We start from the raw sequence: 26,560 nt of genomic DNA on the forward strand, positions 1-26,560 counted from the left end.
ATCACCCAGGGACTGAGTGTGTCTGACTTTGTGATTGTGTATGTGCGACTGACAGAGAGAAAAAGAAAAGGGTGTACGAGTGTCTGTTACAGGGATTAAAAGTGTACCTGTGAGTGTTAAAGTGTGCGTGTCCAGTTTTCCTGAGAGAGAAACAGAAAATGTGTATCTTGTGTGGCGGAGAGAAAGAATGTGTATGTGGCAGTGAGTGAGAAAGTGTATGGCAGCGAATTAAAGAGTGTGTGTAAGACAGAGTGAGTGAAACAGTAGTGTGTGCGTATGTGTTGGAGTGTGTGTGAAACTGTGTGTGAGCGGGGCTCCTGTGAGCTGTGTGATTGGTTGAGTGTACGAAATCTTGTGTGACGACGAAATAGGAATGGATGAGTCCCACTGCAGGGGAGGAGTCCAAGGTGAAGTAGGTGGAGTTGGTCCAGCCTATTGGTTTTAGACTGAGAGGTTGGTTATTTGTGAATTAACACTTGTGAGATATCATAGAAAATGGAACATCAGTTCAGTAGGGAAATAGAGTAATACACAGTGAAAATGGGGGACAGAGGTGAACAGGGGGAAAAGGCTTTTGTATGGGTAGATATATATATATATATATATATATATATACCGATAAATACCGATATCAAATTATTGTCCAGGCCTACTTGGTGCCGTGCACAGGCTTTCACGGTCAACATCAGAGTGTGAATTTATGAAAGTACGACATACCTGGGGTTGCGTTCCCTAACTGTCAGGAACTCTACGGCACTGAATGTAGATTAAACAGTGCTGCTACGCTGTGTGTGGTTCAGTGTGATAGGCTGGTTAGCCAAAGACGGGTAAGATCCCAACGTACTACAACGGGACAACCTAAGGCAGGCACAGTCTCGATCTGACCACCACATGCATTTTAACAGAAAACGGAGAAAACATCGTGGAAGGGAAGCGCAGCCCAGGCGAGAGTGCGTGGATGCATGAAGTGATGGGGTGTGTGTCAGTGGAGGCCTGGGCAGGGTAGACCAGCCCAATGGACAGTAAAGAGGGTGAAGCAATTTTGCGTTAAGTTCTCTGAAACAGAAATTCTGTTTCAGAAAAAGGGGGAGATGTAAATAGATGATCATTATTACCACCATTATTTGCCCAATAATTATTTTATAGATATAGAGCATTTTTTAAACTTTTAGCTTGTTTATCTTTTTAAAGTATGGTTTTAAAACAACCACTATGCAGATGAGCAATTACTTTCAGCAATATTGTAAAAGTTTTAGCTTTTAAGACACAATTCAATCCTAACTTTAAAATATGAAATGTAGACACAAAATTAAACTTTCACTATTCAACATGTAAGCCATTTTTTGAACAAGAAAAACAATGTGTGGGGCTTGATAAATTGTTTAAGGAAATAGATGTATAGTTGATAATTGTGAAAAGCAGTCTGCTGTGCATTGTATATGCATAAATACATATTGATCAGTAAATGTAAAGCATTGTTCGGATTTACTTGCTATAATAACGTGGACAAAGCAAAGCATAACATCTGTGTTTATTAATATTGATAATATTATTGTTTGTAATGGAACGATTGATACAGAGAAAAATAATCACGTTCCACTTATCCCAATTCTTAAAGCACTAAATAAAATCAACTAAATCTAGAAATCAAGGCTTTATAAAAATCTTGGGAACTGAATAAAGTCAGAAATATAATTTCTTAGTAAAATAGCACACTGCAGAAAATTAAAGTGGCAGGTAAAATAATATAGCCACAAACAGTAATTCTGAAGTCCAAGCAAAAGTAACCCAAGAAAGCCCAGTACATCAATATGGAACCATTCCTGAGACAGAAGCCACATTATGTGTAGTTTGTGCAGAGTTTAAAACTTTGGGCCCTGATATTCTATCAATCAGTGTGGATATGGAGGGGAGAATAGAGCAGCTGATCATTACGATCTATATAAAACAAAAAAAACATGATTTAGATGTATTTCCAGGTGTTTGTTTCTTATTTATTATCTATAAAGTATTACCAATACAATATGAGAAGATCTACAGGAAGCTTTCAGTGGTAGGTTTAACAGCAGGTGCGTTTAAAGCAGCAGCTTTGGGCTGTGAAGCAGTAAAATATGGTCTGTACGATGATACTGCAGAGTTGAGGTGTGTTTTGGTAGTGTTTGTGAGAGTGGAAGTGTTTGAGTTTGTGAGTGTGTGCATGCACGAGAAATAGTGTGTGTCTAGTGGTAAACTGGGTGGTGAACATTAGTAGTGTTTGTAAGAGCTAATTTGGATATAACAGAGCCACAGGGCAGCAGTTACACTAAAAGGGAAAGGGATGTGAACAAAAGTAAGGTAAAAGCCAGTAATTAATGGTGATGATAATTAAATGTTGCAATTTAAAATTGAAAATTCCTAAAAGTTAGGGATTGAAAGAAATGACTAAATGTTACGGATTGAACGCACGTTTGACAGTAAAGATCATGATTGAGTATAACTGAAAATCAGGACAACTGAAGAAGGTAAGAAAACAAAAATTGGGCTGAAATCTGTGCACAGACAAAATTTAAATATGAAATAATTAACTTCCAAGGGGAAATTAGAGCTCAAGTTAAGTGTGATAAATGTATTTTAACCATGTATTTTAACTTACAGGAAGGAGACACGGAGGACGCCTTAAAAGACTTCCAAAATGTATAGAGAACCTTAAACATGATTATAACGAATACAAAAGTTTCGTTTCAGATCTGTTTACACAGGGGGGAGAAGGAGAACGTGGTGCAAAGGTGGACCAGTCCAGACACAGAGTGGGTGCTCCTCCGCCATTGCGCACGAAAGGGGAACGAGTATGGCTGGATTGAGCCTTTCCAGGTGACTGAGAGAACAACGTACGCAGGTCAACTGAAAGGCGAGGGTTCGACATGGTGCAACTGGAGCCAGTGTGCAGCCACCCAGCGCAGAGATCGCTCACAGAGCCAGAAGGAGAGGTGAGAACAGCAGCTGAATCGTCTGACCCAGATGGAGGCCCGCAGCAGGAAGGAGGGGTAGCACACTCACCCCCAGCAGCAGCAGGAAGGAGGGGCAGCAGAGCCCCCGCAGCACGGGCCTGGCCTGGCCACAGCAGAGAAAAAAGTTTCTCAGAGCGCAGCAGCAGCAGCACACAGCGTAGCTGTGACTGAGGAGCGGAAGTGAGGGAGTGACTCATTCAACAACGTTTCGATTGCGTCAAAGTACACTACATACAGAGACCCTTAAACACATCTCATTAAAAGAACACACATAGTCTTATCACACATCAACTCATACTTTTCATTCACTGATATTGCAGACATCAAGAGCCAGAATAAAGCTCTTCGTACGTGGGGCTGAGGTAGTCTACCTTCAGAACCCTGAAACAAGAAGAAAGAAGAAACGAACAACACGCATTGCAACTTTAACATTTACACATATAGGGTTATAAACTGTGATTTGCTAAATTAGGGGGGGGGACACATTATTTTTCCTTTACAGGTTGTCCTGAACATTGCTTTCCCTTACAGGTTGCCTTGGACTCTTGGAAAAACGGAATTGTAAAAAAAAAAATAAAAAAAAATAAAAATACACTCTGTAACCTTAACACTTACACATATAGGGCTATAGATCACAAGTTTACTAAATAGTGGAAAACTTAGAGGGAAAACACATTTATGGTTTAATAATGGCTTGGTACGGAAAAAGGGAGTGGGACAGGTCAAAGTACGGAAACTATAACGGGCCAGCATTTCCTCTGGCTATTCCAATATGGCTCCAGATAATAATAACCGTTGCCCTCATGGGTATCATGATAATAACATTGGCCATCGTCTCAAAGCAAGAACAACTAACAACGGTAGAGGGAACAATTGTAAACACATCAGCAACCATACACCCGATAAACGCAACTACTAAAGACCAGCCCACACAGCTTAATAGAACCAAACGATCAACCATCGCCCAGTCTAACTCAAAATGCATCAGGCGCTGGGGAGGTATAGAATTAGACTATTATTGGGGGGAGACGACCGCATGGACAGTGAACTTATGCGATGTGGTTACTTGTGGTAAGCAGGGGTCCAAGGGGGAAGCGGTGTACTTGTGTTGGTCCCGTGATGATAATCTTAAGTGTAACCATAAGGGTGATTCTCACGAAGACCTTCACATTAACATAAAAAAGTTTTTCACCTCATTGCAGCATTTTTTTTTTTTTTCAAGTTGAGAAGCTAATATAGAATGTGTATTTTACTATATTGTTTATTTTTTCATATATTTTTTTTAAATAGAATTTTATTATCATTTGAATCTTATATGATCCAGAATAATTCTCATTACCGTTACAGTGAATGACGAAGCTAGATCAACGGTTCAAAACATTTTTGATGATTAATTTCATATTTCCACAACAAATCCCATCAACTTAACAGCACAGTCCTTGACAATTACTTTGATCTTTTTTATTTATTTATTTATAGTTAAGCAACTCTCATTACCGATACAACATTTGTAAAATATCTTTTAATTTTTTTAATTAATGGAAATTATTTTAGAATATGTTTGTTCAAAAACTCATGTGGACAACAGGTGAGAGGATACTATACATTTAAAAAAAATTAACATTTTAGATCCATAACGGTAATGAGAACACAATTAAACGGTAATGAGATGCTCTTAGCTAATTTCACAAATAACTTAAAATGCTAATATGCTAACAACCTATAACTTTGCCAGCTGTCAAAGCCTTATATTGTTATAATATTCATGAAATAATTTATTTTTATATTTTTAAAAGTAATGAGTGTTAAACCATAACGGTACTGATAATACACAGTGTAACTGAGGACAGTTTTAGCAATATTAACACAGATTTCTCAAAGGGAGAGAATAGTGACCAACTGACCTTATCTCCATTTTGAAGCTTGTCTCTGAAGTGATGCATCATGGGATAGCTGATCAATTTAAAGGCACAGTGTAATTTTTTTAGGGGGGTAAAATCATGAAACGGTAATGAGAAAAAATTGTTCGGACACAGTTATTTTGTTTAAAATCAAGTACATTTTTTTTGTTCAACACAAAAAATATTTATATTATGTATAAATGTTGATATTTTAAATGACTTTAATCTATTTTATTGATTTGATATGCTTAGTACTTTTAATATGGTTTAACTTAAAATTAGAAAGAAGGGGTACGGACACATAACGGTAATGAGAATTTCCATATATTTTTTATTTAATTTATATAAAAATAATTTTATATGATGAAAACAATTGATCCATACAGTACTACCTATTTGCTTTACACACAATATCAGAGTTTTTGTGAATTAAGTACTGATTTTAAAAATTGTCATGGACATGTTCCCTGCAGCTTCATGAGAATCACCCATAACACCGACCAAGCAGCTTATAAAGCCAGACCTTGTAACAAGTGGGAACACGTAATTAGGTCGACACATGTCAATTGGGATCCGAGCGAACGCTGGGCGACTCGTGAGCGGGAGAAATGAAATAAACTTAACATACAAAGGGATAATGGTGCGATAAATAATCTAATAACCATTGCATTAGAGTGGCAATCCGATCCTAATGGGGAAAAATCTTCTGCATTTTTCATAGGGGTCGGGGTGGATGTAAATGGTAACGACCCTGTCGGATGGATCAAAGTTAGAGTTACAGACAAACCGACCATCGACACCGACGAGGCCACAAAAAAAATAACACAATAGACAATAATGGGGGGATCGGCCTATACTGGAGTGTGAGGTAGAGCAAGAGGAAATGCTGGAAACCAACCAGTCTTGGGGATGACTTTAAGGAAATGATGTCACTTCCTCCTTTGATAGAGTTCGAATTATTAGCCGCCTGGTGGCAGAGGGGCTGTGGGAGAATTTTTCCTGCTAAAATTGGTTGGAAGGCTGCCAGAACAGGTTTTCGCTCCCACCATTAGCAAAATGTTCACACATCTGTTTATCAAGTGTTGAACATATGTAAATACATATTTGGAGGAATTACGATGTGTTGACGTATCTGGTTGATACGTCAAAAGGGAGAATTGAAGAGTAACTGTTTATTTTACCTTGGGTGTATTGACAAATATCTTTCAGTTATGATTACTTATCTTAGTATCTATATTTACATAATCATTGTGTGAAACCTTGTATTCTATATGCATAACCAATACTCACATTGTATTTGATCATTTGTATTACTCACAGTGTATTTTACACGCATTTATATAGAAGATTAACCAATACTCACAATATGTATTATTTACACATATAGTAAACATTGTTTGATAAGGCATTTACTAACACATTAACATATAACATATGAGATGTAGCTCAGGCTTGAAGTATTTTGTTTACTGCATGACCCTAACTAACGGTCATCAACTCGACTGGTACGGGGCTAAATTGCTACAGAAGAGGCCTTAGATCAAAGCGGCCTTTTGGTGAGTGAGTGCCTCCCTAGAACCTGCAGTGGCTTCAAAGAGGGGGGTGACGCACACACACAGATAGTGCCACGATGTTCCATTCTGGAAGAACACAGTCAAGGCCAAACACTAGTGGTCCGGTCAGACACGTGAAACTTGAGTACTAACACGTGAAATTATGCATATTAACATGAGCTAATCGTTAGCAACGCCTCATCAGCAGGTTTCACGTCATTTGGGGTATAAAACATGGAGTCAGATCAGAGGGGGGTCAGAACTTATGCTGGGACGGCTGTTAGACGGTCTTTCATGTGTTAGTTCTCCTGAATATTCAGTACTTTGTAATAAATACTTGGTTTGCTTTCAACTTCACTCCACCCGTCTGACTCTCTCTATCAAACGAACACGTAGGGGAGTTGTACCCTGGACGAGAGGTGGGGGTAGCCCACCTTTCATTTTCTTTTCTACAACAGTTCCTGTATAGCTTTAATACAGTCTTCAATATTACATATATATTATAATGTAAAAAATCATAAAAAGAAAGAAAACACATTAAATGAGAAGAGTTATGTCCAAAATTTTGAATTATAATAGTTTACAGTTATTTAGGAGCTGCTGCTTTAGAAAGGAGCAACGTGTCACTGAATCAGTGATGGGAGTCGACATCTCCTGTGGGTCCTAGCGCTGCGCAGCTGCAGGGATGCTCTGAATTACAACTGGTTAAAATTGCGTGTGCGTGTGTTGAGTGTGTCGGTGTGTGTGTGTGTGAGTGTTTTCTCATGAGAGTTAAAGTTTTAGTACTTTATTCCTGAGACAGCTGGAGCTCTTTGAAGTAAATGTGTTAAAATGTTAAATAAATAATGGGGGATTTCCGAGCGGAAAGTGAAAGTTAAGCACCACGCATATACATTCAAGATGCGAGACAACAGCAGCACATCGACTTCTTCTGAGTGAGTACACAATCTAATACTGTATTTTAGCAGAAAATATAAAACCTTACAATAGCTTTTTTAGATAAAGTCTGGCATGATGATACATTTTACTGTGGGATTTGTTCTTAAAGCAAACCCCTCCTGTTAAACACTTTACAGCGTGAGGACGCTGTGCATCCTCTTTCATTTTAATGAGATACGAAGTCGTTATTTTGAGATACTAAGCCGTTATTTTGAGGTTCTAAGCCGTTATTTAGAGATACTAAGTCATTATTCTGAGATACTAAGTTGCTAATTTGAGATCCTAGCTCACTATTTTGATATTGTGTCTCATTATTTTAATATTCTATATCATTTTGACATGCTATCTCATTATAGGAAGGTAAAGTCTGGCATGATGATACACTTTGCTTTTGGCTGTGTTCTTAAAGCACATCCTTTTCATTCCGTTTAACAATTTACAGTGTGAGGGCGGAGTGTTTAGATTCTTCATCTTTCATTATAATCAGATACTATTTAATTATTTTAAAATACTTAGTTGTTATTTTGAGATACTTAGTCGTTATTTTAAAATACAAGGTCATTAATTTGAGGTACTAAGCCGTTATTTTGAGATACTAAGTTGTTATTTAGAGATTCCAAGTTATTATTATGAGGTAATAAGGCATTATTTAAGATACTAGGTCATTATTTTGAGGTACTAAGCCGTTATTTTGAGATACTATTTAGTATTTTGAGATACTAAGCTGTTATTTTAATGATATTTCACTATTTGGATATTCTTTCTCATTATTCTAATATTCTATATTTAGTTTTGACATGATATTTCATTATTCTAGGTAAAGTCTGGCATGATGATAATCTTTACTGTGGGCTTTGTTCTTAATGCACTTCGTTCTGTTCAACACTTTACAGTGTGAGTGTTTACATTCTTTATCTTTCATTATAATCAGATACTAAGTCGTTATTTTAAAATACTAAGTCTTTATTTGGAGATACTAAGTTGTAATTTTGATATATTAGGTAGTTATTTTTAAATATTAAGCCATTCTTTTGAGATACTAAGCCATTATTTTGAGATACTAATTCGTTATTTTGAGATACTAAGTCATTGTTTTGAGATACTAAGTCGTTGTTTTGATATACTAAGCCATTAATTTATGATACTATGTTGTTATTCTGAGATACTAAGTCATTATTTTGAGGCTTTAAGCTGTTATTTTGAGATAAAGAATTGTTATTTTGAGATACTAAGTCGTTATTTTGAGATACTAAGTCATTATTTTGAGATACTAAGGTGTTATTTTGAGATACTAAGGTGTTATTTTGAGATACTAATCCATTATTTTGAGATACTAAGCCATTATTTTGAGATACTAAGTCTTTATTTTGAGATACTAAGCCTCTATTTTGAGATACTAAGTTGTTATTTTAAAATACTAAGCCATTGTTTGTAGATACTAAGGCTATATTCTGAGACACTAAATCATTATTTTGAGATAATAAGCTGTTATTTTGAGATACTACAAATTATTTTAAGTGTATATTTACAGTGAATAGAATTACTATTTTTAGCAAGTTGATTAAGCAAAAACTCATAACAAGAAGTCTGAGCTACAATAATATTTGAGTCAGCAATGAAACATTTTAGGGAACTGTGTAGGGCTGGCCCGAATAGCGTTTTTTGAGCTCCGGATATTCGGCACTGATTCGAAGCGAATATTCGAATATTCGTTTTTAAAAAAAGAGGTAAAAAAATAAATAAAAAAAAAGCAAATCACGGCCCCTTTAATCCACTGAAAAATGTTCAATTTGCTCTGACCGACGAGACATATTCACCCCGGATTTTTGGTGTTTTTATCCCCCATATTTTTTCTGTGTTTTTAGCTCAGATTTCTTTGTGTTTTCATCCCGGAATTTCTGCTGCCCCACACGCGGCTTATCCGCTGCGTAAGCAGGCTAGGAGGCTGCTGCTGCACGGTTTCTCCGCTGCGCAAGCCAGCCCAGTAAATTGCTGTTTGTGTTTTCACACTTAGGCTATTTGCTTAAAAAAACAAACAAAAAAAAAACGTTTGTTCAGGAAGTATTTTATATTCTTAAACATTGTTAATTATATTAGAGGACAGTCATTGTAAACTGTACTTGGTCTATTTCGGTTAAAGGATTGTGCAGGGCATATTACTGATTTTGTATTTTTGCACTTGGGCTATAAGCTCAATATTAAATATTTCGTTTGTTTAGAAATTATTTTATATTTTTAAACCATGTTAAATTATATTAGAGTAGAGGAAAGTCATTGTTAATGACGTTATTGTACTTGGTCTATTTCGGTTTAAGCATTGTGCAGGGCATAGCCGTATTACTGATTTTGTATTTTTGCACTTGGGCTATAAGCTCAATATTAAATATTTCGTTTGCTTAGAAATTATTTTATATTTTTAAACCATTTTAAATTATATTAGATAAGAGGAAATTCGTTCAGACATCATTTTTGTAGGCCAGGCTTTTGTAACAGATTTAGCCCCTACTGTTGCCACATTACCCCTTACGTTTTATTATATAAATCAGTTTCGAAGAGCCTGCATTTTTTTTATCATGTATAATAGAGGTCTGCGCGAGACTGATTTTTAAACCCACTCTTCCACGCTCCCGCGTTTCTGTCTCGTTACCGCTCCGCAAAAAAATTGCTTCTTTTAATCCCGCGCCCGCCCGCCACATAGTGCGGTCCCGTTCCTTACCCCGGTCCAAACACCATCGGTGTGTGCGTGTGTGTGTCGGTCCATCCTGCGCGTTGAGAGTTTTCTTTAGGTTTTTTTTTTTTTTTACAATTATTACAGTTTTCTTAACTATTTATTAATTTGCTCCCGCATCGTCTGGATTAAACTCCCGCTCCAGCCAATAACAGTTCAGTTCTGTCCCGCGCGCAAGATATTCTGACGGGACCCGCGAAAACAGAAGTGGTTAGAGTGAGGTGGAACTCTGGAAAGGAGAAAAAAAAACGAATATCCGAATACCAAAATTAAAAACCGAATACCTACTCAACGAACGAATATCCGAATACCCGAATATTCGGGTCCAGCCCTAGAACTGTGGTACTATATTAATTTGTTGTGCAAGTTTTTTCACTGCCTGTATGTTCTGGTTTTAGTGCTGACAAAGACCGGCCTCAGTCATGGACACCTAGCCCCATCTCTCGGAAGAGGGTCGGATCATTAACGCAACCGCCAAACTTTCATCAGGCAAAAAAAAAGAGCAGTGAGAAACATTTGCATCAGAATTTTATATACTTTTTTTAGATTTAACTTCAATAGACTTTTCATCTCACAGTGTGAACAATCATTCAGATTCATAAATAATTATGTTTGATATGGTTTAAGATTAAGGAACCATAGCATATGTAACATTTTTATACTCAGAAACAAAACCCTATATTTTTAAAGCTGTGAGATGTTGGGTTTGATAAGGTTAAGCAGCCTAAATATAGACTCCTGTTACGGACCTAGTAATTCTTGGTATCAGTTTCTGTTATTTATGTAATAATTCAGTAATAAATCACATGATGTTTATTTCTACTGTATTTTCTCTCCTACAGGGTGCCTGTGGATCATTAAGATTATGTTTTGGATAATACTCATTGGTAAGATAAGCTTTATGTTATAAAAATGTCACTTTTTATTGATCTGAACTTTTAATATTCATAATATTTTTTTTGTGTGATTGCCACTATGGAAGCAAAACCTTGTATCTACATTTTTTCCCTTTGTGACATAATTTGAGTCTGCCAGTTGTTTTTGATTGTCAAAAGTTTATAATTAATAGATTAGTATAGATCGATAGTAGAGACTAGGGTCCTCGTGTACTAAAGGTGCGTGCGCACAAAAACAGTGCGTACGCCATATTTCACGCTCACGGTCGGATGTACTAAATTTGACTTGACGTGAGAGTGCATTTCCCCATGGCACTTTCGTTTCGGGCGTAAGCATGTTTTTTTTTTACTTATGTATTGTGTTTTTGTCATTTGGCGACACTTAGAGGCGATGCATTGAAATTACAACTATTAAGATATCCTTTATGCTCACATTGTAGTAAGCATTATTGGGTAAAATAAAGTAAATTAATCAGACAATTTCATTGGCTTACTCAAATAATCGTTTAACGTGTTTCCACTTACCCTAGATTATATAAAAGTGCATAAAAGTTTGCACTGGAGTTGTTGGAGATGGCAGAGTTGACATTATTGGAAAATTTTGCTAATGGCCAAATTCACTGAGAGCGCATTTTCCATGACCATTATGGTTTTTTGGCGCATGATGATGACTGGCTTATAAACCGTTTTAGATTTCCAAGAGCATAAGAGGATAAGAAAACAAGCTGAGTGCGTGACGTGTGGCTTCTTGGTAAGCAACTCATTTAAAGCATTTAAATTAAAGCATTTATTATCCATCTTAGAATAATACAATTTAAAACATGGGTAATTATTAGTTATTGCGCTATGCGTTTATAATATTAATAATAATTATTATTGTAGTGACCTTTTAAACAAAACGAACTAAAATGACCTAAGCCACCACAACTAGAAGAAGAGCTGGCGATAGCGGTTTGACTCGCTGTAGCGGGTATTATAACAAAGTCCATACCTTTAAAACGTTGGATATACCAATCCATTTATTGGTCTGACATCAGCAGTACATATTCCAGCAGTAGTTCCAGCGTTCATGGTCTTTAAATGTCCCGCTTTACACACACACCAATAGCGTTCACCGTGCGTTCAAAATACTGTTGACTTCCTCGCCAACTCTCCCTCCCCACTCTACCATACATTCACCTATAAACCTTGGCAGCGCCCCCATGTGGAAAATGTCAATATAAACCAAAATTTTAAAGAAACATAAATAGCTCCAACACACCGGCCCCTAATTGTTAATGGCAAAAGGCATAAACAATTAATTACATATTACAACAAAAAGGAGCTGCTTTCATTAATGTATTATCATACTTCAAACTATATACATATGCATACAAAATTCAAAAGGTGGGTACAACAACTCATACACCTTCTTGTAAAAGACAAAGTTTTGTTATTGATCTGGTCAAAAAATTAGTTTTAGTTTGTACTTGTGCTGATCTAACCAGCCCTTTTTTATCTGGGAATGTTTCAAGTACCCTGCCAAGCACCCAGGAATTACAAGGAGCTGTGGTATCTGCAACAAGAACTACATCACCAGGTTCCAGATTTCGTTTGTTTTTGGTCCATTTTTGCAGTAAAGGCAAATACTCTGTAATCCATCTTTTCCAAAAAAGGTCTGAGATGTACTGCACCTGTCTCCACCTTCTCTTCACATATAGATCAGTCTTATCAAACAGCCCTGGAGGCAAGATTGGTTTCCTTTTCATGGTAAGAAGATCGTTGGGAGTAAGTGGTTCTAGGTCATTTGGATCCTCAGACAATTTAGTAATTGGGCGATCATTGATTATCGCTTCCACTTCACACAAAACTGTATGTAGGCCTTCATCATCTAAATTCTGCTGATGCAAAAGTGATGTAAGGATCTTTCTCACCATCCTAATGATTCGCTCCCATACACCACCATGATGAGAGGCAGCAGGTGCATTAAAACTCCATTTGATTCCTTCCTGCAGAAAGGTCTTCTGTATTTTATCATAGTTTAAAGCTGCAAGTGCTTCCTTTAATTCCCTTTCTGCACCAGTAAAATTGGTTCCATTGTCTGATCTCAAGTGGGAGACTTGTCCTCTTCTACAAATGAATCTTCGAATGGCATTAATACATGCATTTGTATCCAAAGAGTATGCTTCTAAATGAATGGCTCTACTGGCCATGCATGTGAAAATAACACCATATCGTTTTACAAAGGAGCGTCCTCGTTTTACTTCAAATGGTCCAAAGTAATCAACTCCAACATTAGTAAATGGAGGAAGATCAGGAACCAACCTTTCTACAGGTAAATCGGCCATTTTTTGCTGACCCAGCCTTACCTTGAATCTCCTACACAAGCCACAATTGGATAGGATTTTTCTTGTTGCCGCATTGGCATGTGTTATCCAATATTTCTCACGTACTTGGAAAGAACCTGGTTTCTTCCACCATGACCGACCTGTTCATGTATATGCTTTAGAATAAGCTTGGAAACATGTTGGTCTTTAGATAAAATTATGGGATGTTTAATCTCTTCAGGCATTGCTGCATTACACAATCTTCCACCAACTCTCAACAATTCATGCTCTAGAACCGGATTCAATCGATGGATAGTGCTGTCCTTTCTCACCTCATATTTTCCTGAGGACAGTGCGACAATTTCATTGGCAAATTTTTCAAACTGAGAGAAACGAATGACTGCATTTTCTGCTTCAGTTAGATCCTCTGATGACAAGCTTTGGGGTCCTAATGCAGCTTTGATCCTTTTCACTTCCAGTTCAATATTACAGGGTCGGTCTGACGATTTCAACAGTTCTTTCCTTTTCTTGCTCAATTCCATTAAGATATGCTTTAGTTTCAGCATCCATGCAACTGCAATTTTTAGCCTCTTCCAATCAGAAAAATATTCAATCAGTTGGCTAGTTACATTTGTTTCAATAATCACAGCATTTATTTTGTGCTCCCTTTTGAGCTCTGGATCTTCAGGAGCAATGCATAAATCCAAATTGACTTCTGGCCACTCCTCCTTTGTTGTCCTCAGAAAGTCTGGACCTTTTAACCATCGCTTGTTTGTGAGTAACTTCCCCACTTTCAACCCCCTAGAAGCATCATCTGCAGGATTCTGGGTGGTATGGATGTATCTCCACTGTGTGATGTCTGTTATTTCTCGAACGGTTGATACTCTGTTGGCTACAAATGTACGAAACCTTTTTTCTTCATTTTTTATGTATTTAAGAACTGAAGTACTATCAGTCCAAAAACAAGAATCATCAAGTGGAAGCTGCAGTTCTGTTCTAAGCATCTTATCTATTCGAACAGCCAGGACAGCAGCAGTAAGCTCTAATCGAGGAATGGTAATTTGTTTGAGAGGTGCCACTCTTGATTTGCCAAGCAGAAAAGAAACATGTACATTATTTTGATTTTGCAGTCGAAGATAAGTTACTGTTCCATAGCCATTTTCGCTGGCATCTGAGAAGTGATGCAATTGAGCATGATCAAGTTGTCCAAAGTCCTGTGCCTTGATGCATCGGTCAACTTTGAATGCATTTACTTGTTGAAGATCTGTTAGCCACTTTATCCACTGTTGTTCGAGGCTTTGGGGAATTTGATCATCCCAGCCATAGTTCTTTCTGCACAGCTCATGTAACATAAGTTTGGCTGGAAGTGTTACAGGAACAAGAAATCCCAAAGGGTCGTAGACTGAGCTCACCACTGATAAAATTCCACGTCTAGTATGCGGTCGCTCCTTTTCCATCATTTTGAACTTAAAGGTGTCTGTCTGGACACACCAATAAAGTCCAAGAGCTCTTTCAATGGGCAGTTCATCCCGATCTAAATTCAGTTCCCTCAGGTTTTTAGATCTATCCTTTTCTGGAATGGTTTGTAAAACCTCACGATTGTTGCTAATCCATTGTGTTAAATGGAAGCCACCTTTATGGCAAAGTGCAGCAAGATCTTTAACCATTTGGATAGCTTCGTGTTGAGATGGAAGACTTTTCAAAAAATCATCAACATAAGTTATTGTGGACGCTATCAATGACCTCGGTTGGAAACATGTGTTTGTTGTCTTCTGCTGTCTTTCTAAGAGCATAGCAGGCACAGCTCGGAGAGGACACTGCTCCAAACAGATGCACGGTCATCCTATATTCTGCAATTTCTCGAGTAATGTCACCATCAGGCCACCATAGAAACCGAAGAAAGTCTGTCTCATTTTCAGCAACTTTAACTTGATGAAACATTGATTGTACATCAGTCATGAATGCAACTTGATCTTGTCTGAATCTTAGCAGAACACCCAACAAAGAACTGGTAAGATTGGGACCTTGTAGAAGTTGTTTGTTTAAGGATGTGTTCCTGAATTCAGCACCACAGTCAAATACAACACGTAATGTTCCCTTTCGAGGATGGAACACCCCGTGATGAGGAATGTACCAAAGTTTACCATCAGACCGCTCTAGTTGATCCTGGGGTACCTGCTCAGCATAACCATTTTGAATAAGTTCCCTAAGGTACTTTGTATATTCTTGATGGAACATCTCATGTTTCTCAAACTTTCTTTTCAATCCTGAAATGCGCTGTTGGGCAACACAGAAATTGTTTGGCATGACAACATTGTTCATTTTGAAGGGTAGTTTTAAAATGTAATGTCCATCTTTAAGCTTCACTGATTCGTTCATAATTTCCATGAATTTCAGATCCTCTCTTGACATCTCCTCTTTGTCTTCTGATGCCCTTTCATTGAAGTCATGTTCATACTGAGTTTTCAGCATTTGTTCCAATGTTTCTACAGAAATCCTGTTTACACTAAGAGTTGGACAATCTTCATCATCAGGAGGCTTACTGTGACCTTCTCCCAGTGATCCATTAAGAACCCACCCCAATAGGGTCCTTACAGCATATGGTCCTTCCCCATGACTGTTTACCACTTCCCATGGTTCAAGCAGCATAGAAGCATTGGTACCAATCAATAGCTCAACATCAGCCTGAATGTGAGGAATGGAAATGCCATCTAAATAAGGCCATTTAGCCAAATCCTTCCTTTTGATAATGTTGGCTGTGTTCACAGGCATTTTCTTTTGTGAATAGACTTCAGGAAGATCATAAAACTGTTTACCATGAAGTCCAGAAATCTCTAATCCATTCACAACATAACTAGAAACTGTTGTCTTTGGACTCATCGTTAGTAAACAGATCTTTGTTTTCCTTCCATTCAAATTCAACTTTGCCATTAAGCTTTCAGTGCAAAAGGTAGATGTACTACCTGGATCCAAGAATGCATAGGTCTGAATGACTTTGTCTCCCTTTTTAGATTTTACTTGGACTAGTAGAATGGATAAAATTCCATGACTTTTCCCAGCCCCTGTATGATCACATGCTTGTGCAGAAACAAGTGCGGTATCCAATGCTGGATCATTGACCATTTCACTGTACGTGTTGACAGCTTTATCCGCCTTAAATTTGAGATGTATATGAAGAATAGTTGAGTGTTTCTGGTCACAAATTGCACAAGTTAAGCGCCTATTGCAATCCTTGCTTACATGCCCACTGCATAAGCAACCAAAACAAATCCCTTTTTCTTTTAGAAAGGAAATCTTTTCCCTGTGTTTCATTTTTTCCAGTTGTGCACAATGCTTCAATGCATGGTTCCGTGTGCAAAACATGCAGTTGTTCACTGGCAGATTTTGTTGAATTTTTGTTTGTCTGGGTGTTTTCCATACAGGCTTGTTAATTGTTGTCACAGTAGTAGCTAAACTGTCTCCTTTAAGTTTGGGTTTGAATTGTAATTTTCCTTTGTTTACAGGTTTGCTGTTTGGTCCAGTTTGGGTATTCTGAATATCACCAAATATTGGGTCAGACACTATTTTCACTTCACGTTCAATGAACGCAACAATGTCACTGAATTGTGTCCGGCATCTATGCTTTTCCATGAGATTACATGCATGGATTCTCCATTTATCTCTTAATTTGTAGGGAAGCTTCATTATAATTGTTTTCATATTTGCTGGCATGTCCAGTTCATGCATGTATTGCAAATCAGACATTGCATTACAACATTCCCGCAAAAAGAGTGCATAAGCTTGAAGAGCCTTCACGTCTTCTGGTTTTACCACTGGCCAGTTGTGCATTTTTTCCAAATATGCAGATGTGAGTTTAGCATCATTTCCAAAATGCTGTTGAAGTAAACTTTTAGGTGTTAAGTACCCTCTTTCAGGAGCCATATGCTGGCAGCTACGTACTAATGCACGTGGCTGCCCTCTAGTGTACCGTTCCAGAAAGTACAGACAATCCCCTTTGTTAATTGTTTTTTCCTCCACACAATATTTAAAGGCTTTAATAAATGTTCTGTATTGCAGAGGATCACCTTCAAAGATTGGTACGTCTCTTGGGGGAAGAAGATGAGAGTTATGCTGTTGTATTAGCAATTCTGCTATGTCATTTTGTCTTTGAAGTAAGTTTAAGGTGGCATTCTCATTAGGCAGGTTTCCATCCAAACCTTTCGAAAAAAGAATGCGCAATTTCCAAATTTCGGCAGGAAAAAATGCGAATTAAGCCGTGTTTCCATTCACTACAGTTATGCGAATAAACTTTAGATAACGTGGGAGAGGACGCCAAACAAGCATGGAGAGGTTTGATTCTGTTTTTGCTCTGTGCAGAATTATTTTCGTGTCGATTTGCCATCTCTACATGGTGATGGTGTTTGCTGTTCAAAGACGCCGGGCAGGACGAGCACTGGAAACGTTATTAAGGGCGGAAATCTCGGCGCGACCACGGCGACAGCCACCGTATACCTGGGAGCGCAAACGAAACAAACTGTTCTGGGAGAACATCGTTCAGAGCCATTTTTCTGATCAGCTTTGGATTCGGCATTTTAGAATGTCCAAAACAACTTTCGAAAAGCTGTGCGTCATGATTGGACCATATGTAGGGCCACGTATTTCCAGTCATCGCCCACCTGTGCCAACTGATAAGAGAATCGCCATCGCCATATACAAGCTGGCCACCTGTGCTGAGTACAGAGTAGTGGGTGAAACATTTGGTGTAAGCGTTACAACAGTCCATCGTTGTGTGTACGCTGTATGCCAAGCAATACGAATAAAACTAATGAACCGGTACATTGCATTACCGGACGCGACGGAGGCGCGAGAAATAGCACAGCGCAATAATGCGGCGCACCATATACCACAGGTGATACGTCATTTTTTATGCGAAAAACCCTTTTCCATCCAGTTTTTCCGAATTTTGGCGATGCGATATTCTAACTTTTCCACCCCCTCCTAGCGTAAAAATCGTTTTGCGATATTTGGGGCTTTTTTCGAATTTTTGACTTTTTCCATCCAGCTTTTTTCATGCGCATTTTCAAAATGCGCAAAAACTTGGTGGATGGAAAACCCTCTACTGTTGTTCTGAACATTTGGTTGGGATTGTTCTCCTTGCAATTGTGATCTCCTAGGCCGTATGATCGGTTCATGAACATGGCCTTGTGAGTCTCCTCTTGGTAATTGATCATGTAGTTCTTGGGATTGTGGCGTCTTTGTAATAACTGTTTTATTGACATGTCTTTCTGACTCTCTTTTCTGAAGTTCACTCTGACCACCTCCAGTGTCATCTTGTGTTACTTGTTGCGAACCCAATGCATCAAAATTAAGAAGACTTTTAACCTTTTGTCTTGTAGAAGGATTTGGATTTTCCTCTGTGGCTTTTGTTAAGGAGAGTGACTTTTGTTTGGTTTCTTTTTCAAAATAGGACTCCATTCCATCTGAAATGACACTTGATGCTTCATATGATTTTAACACAGACAGTTTAGCAGTAGAAGTGGCCAACTCTGCATCAAGCTCCATTTGTTCCCTTTTCCTCCTCAGCACCTCAGCTTGCTCCTCCAGAGTGTGCTTTTCCTTTAGAGATGCAGCACGAGCAACAAGTGCTGCTCTTTCTGCCTCAGCTTGGAGACGTGCAAACAGTATAGAAGAGTGGTTAGACCTTTTTGATCTAGAACTGGATTGGCTGTCTTTTTGGCTAGAGCTGTTATTAGAAACCCTTGTTTCAATATTAGAAATACTGTCATCAGGATTAACACCATCATTTAGATCAAGCTCTTTACGCTGAATTTCAATGTTTTGACCCAACACAACCTGTTTTGGACATACTTCTTTGTCAGAATTCTCACCAGTTCTACCTTTTGAAAGTGACAGCCATTTAATCACCCCAGCAGAAAACTCATTTACACTCAGCATTTTTGCTTTAAACCATATGTCATGTTTTTCCTTTTCCTCATCAGGTAATATACCCATTAAAGACTTATGTGCTTCTTTTGCTTCAGTACACAAACCCTGAAACTTTGCAAATACACTTTTAACCTCTATTTCGTGTTCTGTGTCAACCATGAACCCTTGAATTATCGTTTTAAGATTGGATGCTTTACTAAGTTTAGATTTCCTACTTTTTTGTAAAGACTCCAATTTGTCAAGCAATGCCTTTTCAGTAAGTTTTACCACCCTTTTAACAGGCTCTTTGTTCACACTACCGTTACCATTAATACTCTGAGCATTACTATCATTACCCTGGGATTGAACCACGGCGGGCTCACACACACCAGATTCAGAATTCATTTTCATACACTGAACTTTCAATTAAAACCAGTCACTTAAATAACGCAAATTAGTAGACCCTTAAACCCCACCAATGCGCATTGGATTTTACTGACTAGTCATTTTAACGTGTGCACACAAGTTAGTTAGTTAAATGGCCTTTTTTTTTTTTTTTTTTAAGGTAGCGCTACCATACCTCAACATCCATTGTTCAGTCAGTCCGCCGATCCAACGCGAACATTTCTCCCTTGCCTTTCATGAATGGTTTCATATCGCCGCAATCCGTGCACACTCGCCTCGTCCGTCTGAAACGAGAAGCTGTCCAGCCTCAGGGTCCCTCAGAGCCTCCAATAGCCTCCACTCGAACGAAGCTGTCCCATATTCCTCCTTTAGATCCAAACGCAAGCGACCATTCTCCTGCAGCAGTCTTTGCCTTTAAAACGAAGCAGCAACTCCACTTCAGCAAACAGTCCGCATCCAATTCTAGTAAGGTTAGTCAGTATTTTGACTTAAATTTGTAGTGACCTTTTAAACAAAATGAACTAAAATGACCTAAGCCACCACAACTAGAAGAAGAGCTGGCGATAGCGGTTTGACTCGCTGTAGCGGGTATTATAACAAAGTCCATACCTTTAAAACGTTGGATATACCAATCCATTTATTAGTCTGACATCAGCAGTACATATTCCAGCAGTAGTTCCAGCGTTCATGGTCTTTAAATGTCCCGCTTTACACACACACCAATAGCATTCACCGTGCGTTCAAAATACTGTTGACTTCCTCGCCAACTCTCCCTCCCCACTCTACCATACATTCACCTATAAACCTTGGCAGCGCCCCCATGTGGAAAATGTCAATATAAACCAAAATTTTAAAGAAACATAAATAGCTCCAACAATTATTATTGTAACATTATAGTCTGCATAATTGAGGGAGAAGTCATGGCAGGTGTGATGTTTTCGTGCACTTGCGCTTGATTTCAAGTTGATTGCAATGTACTAAGAGAAAGTACTTGGAATTCTGCCTACGCACGGTTTAATAAATCCATTTTTTAGGGCTGAGCGTATGGAACATTTTAGTAGGAAGTCCATGCAAGTCTTAGTACATGAGGCCCCAGGTTTTTGGGACATTTACTTTCTTGCCCCCGTGCCAGACAACTCTGAAAAATCAGAGGAGACAATGTGTTCACATGGTTTACTGGTGCTCATTTTGGTGCATTTAGTTTTATGCCCGTGTAAAATCAAATCAAACAGAGGGAGAAAATGCTCCAAGATCTAGTTTAGAAATCCTCACAACCAAGCTGAGATGTTTAAAGTAAAGTAAAAAAATACATTCGTTCTTTTATTTACATTTAAATATCCTACCTGCCCATTGATCAAGTTCTGACTGTCATATATTACCAGTTACAGACTACAGAAAATCAACACTACATTTGCATTATTTAATTTAGTGCATGTGTTTCAATGTGCTGTCATGTATAAAATGCTGCGCAGGCTGACTCATTCTTTAAACCACCCTGAGAGGAACGTGATCTTTTCACAACTTTAAAGTAGAACTGTATTTACGATTTTGTTTAAGTTTGCTGGTTTAGTTTTTCTATATAACATGGTACTAATACTAATATGCAGAAGAGTTTGCCTGAATGTAACTCTGAAGTCAGTTTGTTTAAATGCAAATGAAAGTATCATTGCATTAGCATGCATGCAAGTTCAGGGTGTATTTCATCTTCTTTAAAGTCAGTGTCAGAGATGGTAGAGTGACTATCATCAACAATACAAAAACAAGTTAATTTAACATTCACATTATTTTTAACTTTTTGGTGCATTCATGCTCCCAGTGCACCCCTATCAGATCTCATCAAAAGAGTCTGTAATAGCTGCACCAGGAGATGATGCTATTCTCCCCTGTACGTTCACTGCAGCTGACAGCCAGAATATTACCAACCTAATCATTAACTGGCAGCATCAAGACAAGGTGGTCCACAGCTTCTACCTTGGTAAGGATCAGCTGGAGAGGCAGGGACAGGCTTACAGGGAGCGGACTCCAAACCATCACTGATCTTCAGTAAATTTTACTGTAACACTTTATAATACTGTTCCATAGTTAATAGGTAACTAAGCAGGAACTAAGTAGTAGCTAAGTAATAGTGCTGCATTAACACCTAAATCTCTTCTATTAACTATCAGGGAGTACTGAGTAATTACTTAATAGATAGTACAGAACTAATGATTATAGTAGTTCACTATTAACTCCACATTAATTACTGACTCTCCTGGAGAACCACTTACTAATTATGTCTTCTTTATAGTAATTATTCATTAATTACTTCTCAAATCAACATTAACTACTGAAAACCATTACATGCCACTTGGGGAACTATGGATTTAAATCAATGTATACAAACAATAATTTGATTAGTGGTGATATAAAAGGCATAATTGAAGCCAGTGACACCATTTGTAGTAGTAGTAGTAACCTTAATTACCTCATTATCTTCCCAATATTAGCAACATATTGTAAAATGCTACAGCATGTTTTAGTCTGCTTCATCCCATTTTTGAAAGAAAAAACATTATATATAATGTAATATTATTACATAGGAGACATTAATTAAAGTTCTCCAGAAGGCATCTTAGACTCTAAGAATGACTGTAAGACTGTAATAAATTTTGTTTTAATGATCTATTGGGGTAATTACGGTAATTTCACAGCTGCAGGTTATTCTATCAGTGGTGATATTAAAGCCAGTCACACCATTTATCATATAATAACCTTGCTTACCTTAGTATCCTCAATATCTATCTATCTATTTATCTATCTATCTATCTATCTATCTATCTATCTATCTATCTATCTATCTATCTATCTATATATATATATATATATATATATATATATATATATATATATATATATATATATATATATATATATATATATATATATATATATATATATATATATATATATATAAACTCTGCATAGCCTGCCTCCTGGTGGCACGCTGTGGGTAAACGTGGGTGTGCTGTTCATCAAAGGCAATTACTTTTTATCATGTTTTCTGACACAATTTTAGTCCATTTTACATTTAGTTCTCCTTTAAGCTTTATTTCAGCTAGGTAGGAGACAATATGAAATTATATGAAATAAAATGTATTAATTGCTGAATGTGCAGCAGTTCTATTAAAAAGCCCCTTAAAAATAAAACAGTATAAAATCTGTTATGTGACTGATGCCAAATGTCTTTCCTAAAAGGCAGGGTTTTCCCAAGATTACAGGGTGGGCAGGGCATTCTTAGGCATGTTTAAATAGCTTAATCGTTTTATAAAAATAACTAAATGAAAAAATAATTTTTACTAGATGTTGTGATGAATTCAGGCCCTCTGTCAGAATCCGACCTCCCTGTGTGTACATGTTTGCCCCCAGCAGAATGAGTGTAAAGGGATATCTTCAGAGTCCTTTCATTTCTGTTAATCTACTGTTACAGTAAACTACTGCTGCGTGAGGTGCCTGCACACCAAGGGGAGTCAGATTTCTAAACAACACCAATTCTTTTTTCCTCTGGATCATTTAAAGACTGACTTTCTGTAGATAAACTGCACCTTGGTTCAGTAGATTCGGACCGGGAACACCTTTTTTGGTCGGACCAAATTCTGGTACTTTGGTCCAGATCGTGGTTCACGGCCCTTTCACACCTGTTACTTTGGTTTGGACGCAAATTAAAAAGTTTGAAAGTCTGGACTAAACAAAGCAAGGCAAAAGCAATCCTACACTGAGTGTGAGACCAAACTTAACAGGACCAAATACAGTATAAACAATTTAACCAAAACATAAACCATGGTGCAGGTTTTTAAGTGTAAAAACACACCAAAATCCAGTTCCTGGATACATTCTAGTGTAGCAAGATGAAGTGTATCTTTAATCTGAAAAGCATGAGTCAGTAGGTGAGGGGTAGGTGATATCCTCCCGTCCAATAGCATCGTAAATACAGCTGAATAGACTGAATTAAATCAATTTTGAGTGTGGTGAACATGATGCTTGTCAGTGTAATGTTCTTTATAATATCACATGCCTAATATTAGTCTTTCTCTCCAATCACAGCTCCGTATGATGACCCAGTACTGGCAGTTTACTACAACTGTGACAATGTAGTTGTTACCATGTCTTCATCTAAAGGATTTCCTGAGCCCACGGTTTCTTGGAATCCTCCAGTTGGAACAAGTATCACAACCACAGAGCTTGACACAAACGGTCGCTACATTGTACACAGCAACCTAACACTTATCTTAAACACTACAGAGACTGTAGCTGCTAAGATGAAGTTAAAAGAGTTTTCTCAGGATATTATTAGAGAAATAACACTTCACCCTCAACCAAGTATGATATGGACTCTCCCTTTACTAGCTTTTATGACGACTCATTTCTAAGGAACATCCGATCTGGGGTGGGTTTCCCGAAAGCTTCGTAACGCTAAGAACTTCGTTATCTCGTACTTAAGATTGATCGTTAATTAAAGAGTGTTTCCCAAACCCGTGCGTAACTAAAGTACTACGTAAACTCGCTCGCAGATTAACGAGTGCCCTGACCCAGTCGTTATTCTTAACGAGCTTCTTTAGGGGATCTCGACTTGCAGTTCAGCACCTTAAACACCAGGGACCGCCAATTTTAAGGAAGAAAAATGATAATTTCCGTGTTTGAAGCAATTATATTATATAACTATTAATTATAATCAATTATATTACTATATAATTATTAATATTTTTATATTATATTACATTACTATTAATTATAATCAATCATATTACTATATAATTATATTATATTATATTATATTATATTATATTATATTATATTATATTATATTATATTATATTATATTATATTATATTATATTATATTATATTATTTCCTGTGTCTGCGGGTGCTCCGGTTTCCTCCCACAGTCCAAAGAAATTAGTTCAGGCTAATTAGATGTCGGTTAAATTTGCTCTTTAGGTGTGAGTGTGTGAGTGAATGTGTCTGTGTCTGTCTGCCCTGTGATGGATTGGCATCCTGTCCAGGGTGTATACTGCCTTCAGCCCGATGCCAGCTGGTATAGACTCCAGCCACCAAGCGCCCCCCAAATCCCCCCTCCCTCCCCCGCGTCCCTTAACGGATAAAGCGGTTGACGAGTGAGTAAGTGAGTGAATAAGTTATATTATATTATATTACATTATATTATAATGCCAACTGTGGCTTAACTGGGCATATTGGAATTGGCCAATCAAACCCACGAGTAAATTATTAAAATGCAGATTAGCGATGATAGAAGTCTTGACATTAACGCTGCAAGAAATGCAATCAGTCAATTCCTGCAGATGATGCTCATGGTCTAAGCAAAGCTGCAAAGTCACCAAGTCCGTTGATTCTGTAATCAGGCTGTTATGTGGCATACACACACTTATATACAGTTCCCACAAGACCAGGAATTACAGCACAACATAATATATTTCCATGCTATTTGGAAAATCCCTGGTATCCGGTGTGGTGTCTTTAATCACACCTACACGTATTGTAAAGGGTATCGGTGAATGTGCAGGTAATATTTAATATTATTCCTTAATCAGGTGCTTCTATAACCAACATTGTGGCCGTTCATCTGGGCAAACTCTGGGGTGTGTCAGCTCATAAATACCAATCAAAAGTTGGACACATTCAATGTTTTTATTTAATTTTTTTTTATTGTCGATTAATATTAAAACCATGAAAACTATTAATTGACGCATATGGAATAATCTAGTAAACAAAAAGGTGCATGGCCTTCACAATCCCCTGACCTAAACCCAACTGAGATGGTGATTTAGGATGAGCTGGAGCTTTACAGAGTATATAAAGTATAATAAAACATACTCCTTTTGGTTTTAATATATATATATATATATATATATATATATATATATATATATATATATATATATATATATATATATATATATATATATATATATTATTATATTATTTCATATTATTAATAATTATAATAATAAATTAATATTACTATTAATAATATTAGTATAACATCTATTAATATAATATATATTAACAATAATATTTTTAAAAAAGTAAAAAAACAGTTTAATGTTTTAAAATAGATTAGATTTTCGAGTATTTATTTAGTCATATGTATCTTTAGGAGTATTTTATTAATGCCAAAGTACATCCTTTTGTAATTTAAATATTATAATTTGTATAATGTTGTTGATTACAACACATTTCTACGTTTTTAGGGTGTAATAGTGAATAAATACTGCATATTGGCAGTGTTGAATCGATATTTGTGGATCGATTAAGTGCGCTGTTTCGGGGAGGAGTCAACAAAGACGTTCTTTAACCTCCTTCGTTAATTTTCACTTTGCCAAGCTCTTTGGGAAACACTCGCAGAACTGGCTCGTTCTTTACTCACGTCATTCGTTAGTTCGTTCCTTATTCGCTAAGGTTGATCGTTTTCGGGAAACCCACCCCTGGTCTGCAGTTTCAGAGCGAAATTTAACAAAGAAATCCAACCAGAGAAAACTGGACATCAGGGGTGGGTTTCCCAAAAACGATCAATCTTAGCGAATAACGAACGAAGTAACGAATTACGTGAGTAAAGAACGAGCCAGTTCTGCGAGTGTTTCCCAAAGAGCTTCGCAACGTGAAAATTAACGAAGGAGGTTAAAGAACGTCTTTGTTGACTCCTCCCCCGACACAGTGCGCTCAATCTATCCACAAATATCGATTCAACGCTGCCAATATGCAGCATTTATTCACTATGACACCCTAAAAACGTAGAAATGTGTTGTAATTAACAACATTATACTCCTAAAGATACATATGACTAAATAAATACTCGAAAATCGAATCTATTTTAAAACATTAAACTTATTTTTTACATTTTTAAAACTATTATTGTTAATATATATTATATTAATAGATACTATACT

General features: G+C 37.3%; 3 protein-coding genes and 1 long non-coding RNA gene across 8 annotated transcripts in view; 3 read left to right on the forward strand and 1 right to left on the reverse strand.

Moving 5' to 3' along the window:
- Nucleotides 1-26,560, forward strand: part of LOC111192138 (CD276 antigen-like) — a 76,278-nt gene that overhangs the window by 19,734 nt on the left and 29,984 nt on the right. Inside the window, exon 4 of one of the 2 annotated variants that reach the window (XM_049467545.1) lies at nt 23,700-24,567. The exons of the other annotated variant lie outside the window; for it this stretch is intronic. Within the exon in view, the coding sequence (XP_049323502.1) occupies nt 23,700-24,025 (326 nt within the window). The 3' untranslated portion in view covers nt 24,026-24,567. Of the gene's footprint in view, nt 1-23,699; nt 24,568-26,560 lie in introns of those variants that run through there. 2 annotated transcript variants of the gene reach the window in all.
- Nucleotides 12-6,798, forward strand: LOC111192873 (uncharacterized). The gene is made up of 2 exons (XR_002650154.2): nt 12-416; nt 516-6,798. It is a non-coding gene; the product is annotated as an uncharacterized LOC111192873 (long non-coding RNA).
- The window catches only part of LOC103033381 (CD276 antigen-like), an 89,328-nt gene continuing 69,916 nt past the window's right edge, over nt 7,149-26,560 (forward strand). For all 4 annotated transcript variants that reach the window (XM_049467540.1, XM_049467539.1, XM_049467543.1 and 1 more), the window contains exon 1: nt 7,149-7,376. The gene's annotated coding sequence lies outside the window, so the exon portion shown is untranslated. The remainder of the gene's footprint in view (nt 7,377-26,560) is intronic.
- Nucleotides 13,391-15,936, reverse strand: LOC125783001 (uncharacterized). Its single transcript, XM_049467531.1, has one exon. The coding sequence runs from the start codon at nt 15,101-15,103 to the stop codon at nt 13,415-13,417; it is 1,689 nt and encodes a 562-aa protein (XP_049323488.1). The 5' UTR covers nt 15,104-15,936; the 3' UTR covers nt 13,391-13,414.

The sequence above is a fragment of the Astyanax mexicanus genome, chromosome 1 (assembly GCF_023375975.1).
Source record: "Astyanax mexicanus isolate ESR-SI-001 chromosome 1, AstMex3_surface, whole genome shotgun sequence".
In the NCBI taxonomy this organism is placed as follows: Eukaryota; Metazoa; Chordata; class Actinopteri; order Characiformes; family Acestrorhamphidae; genus Astyanax; species Astyanax mexicanus.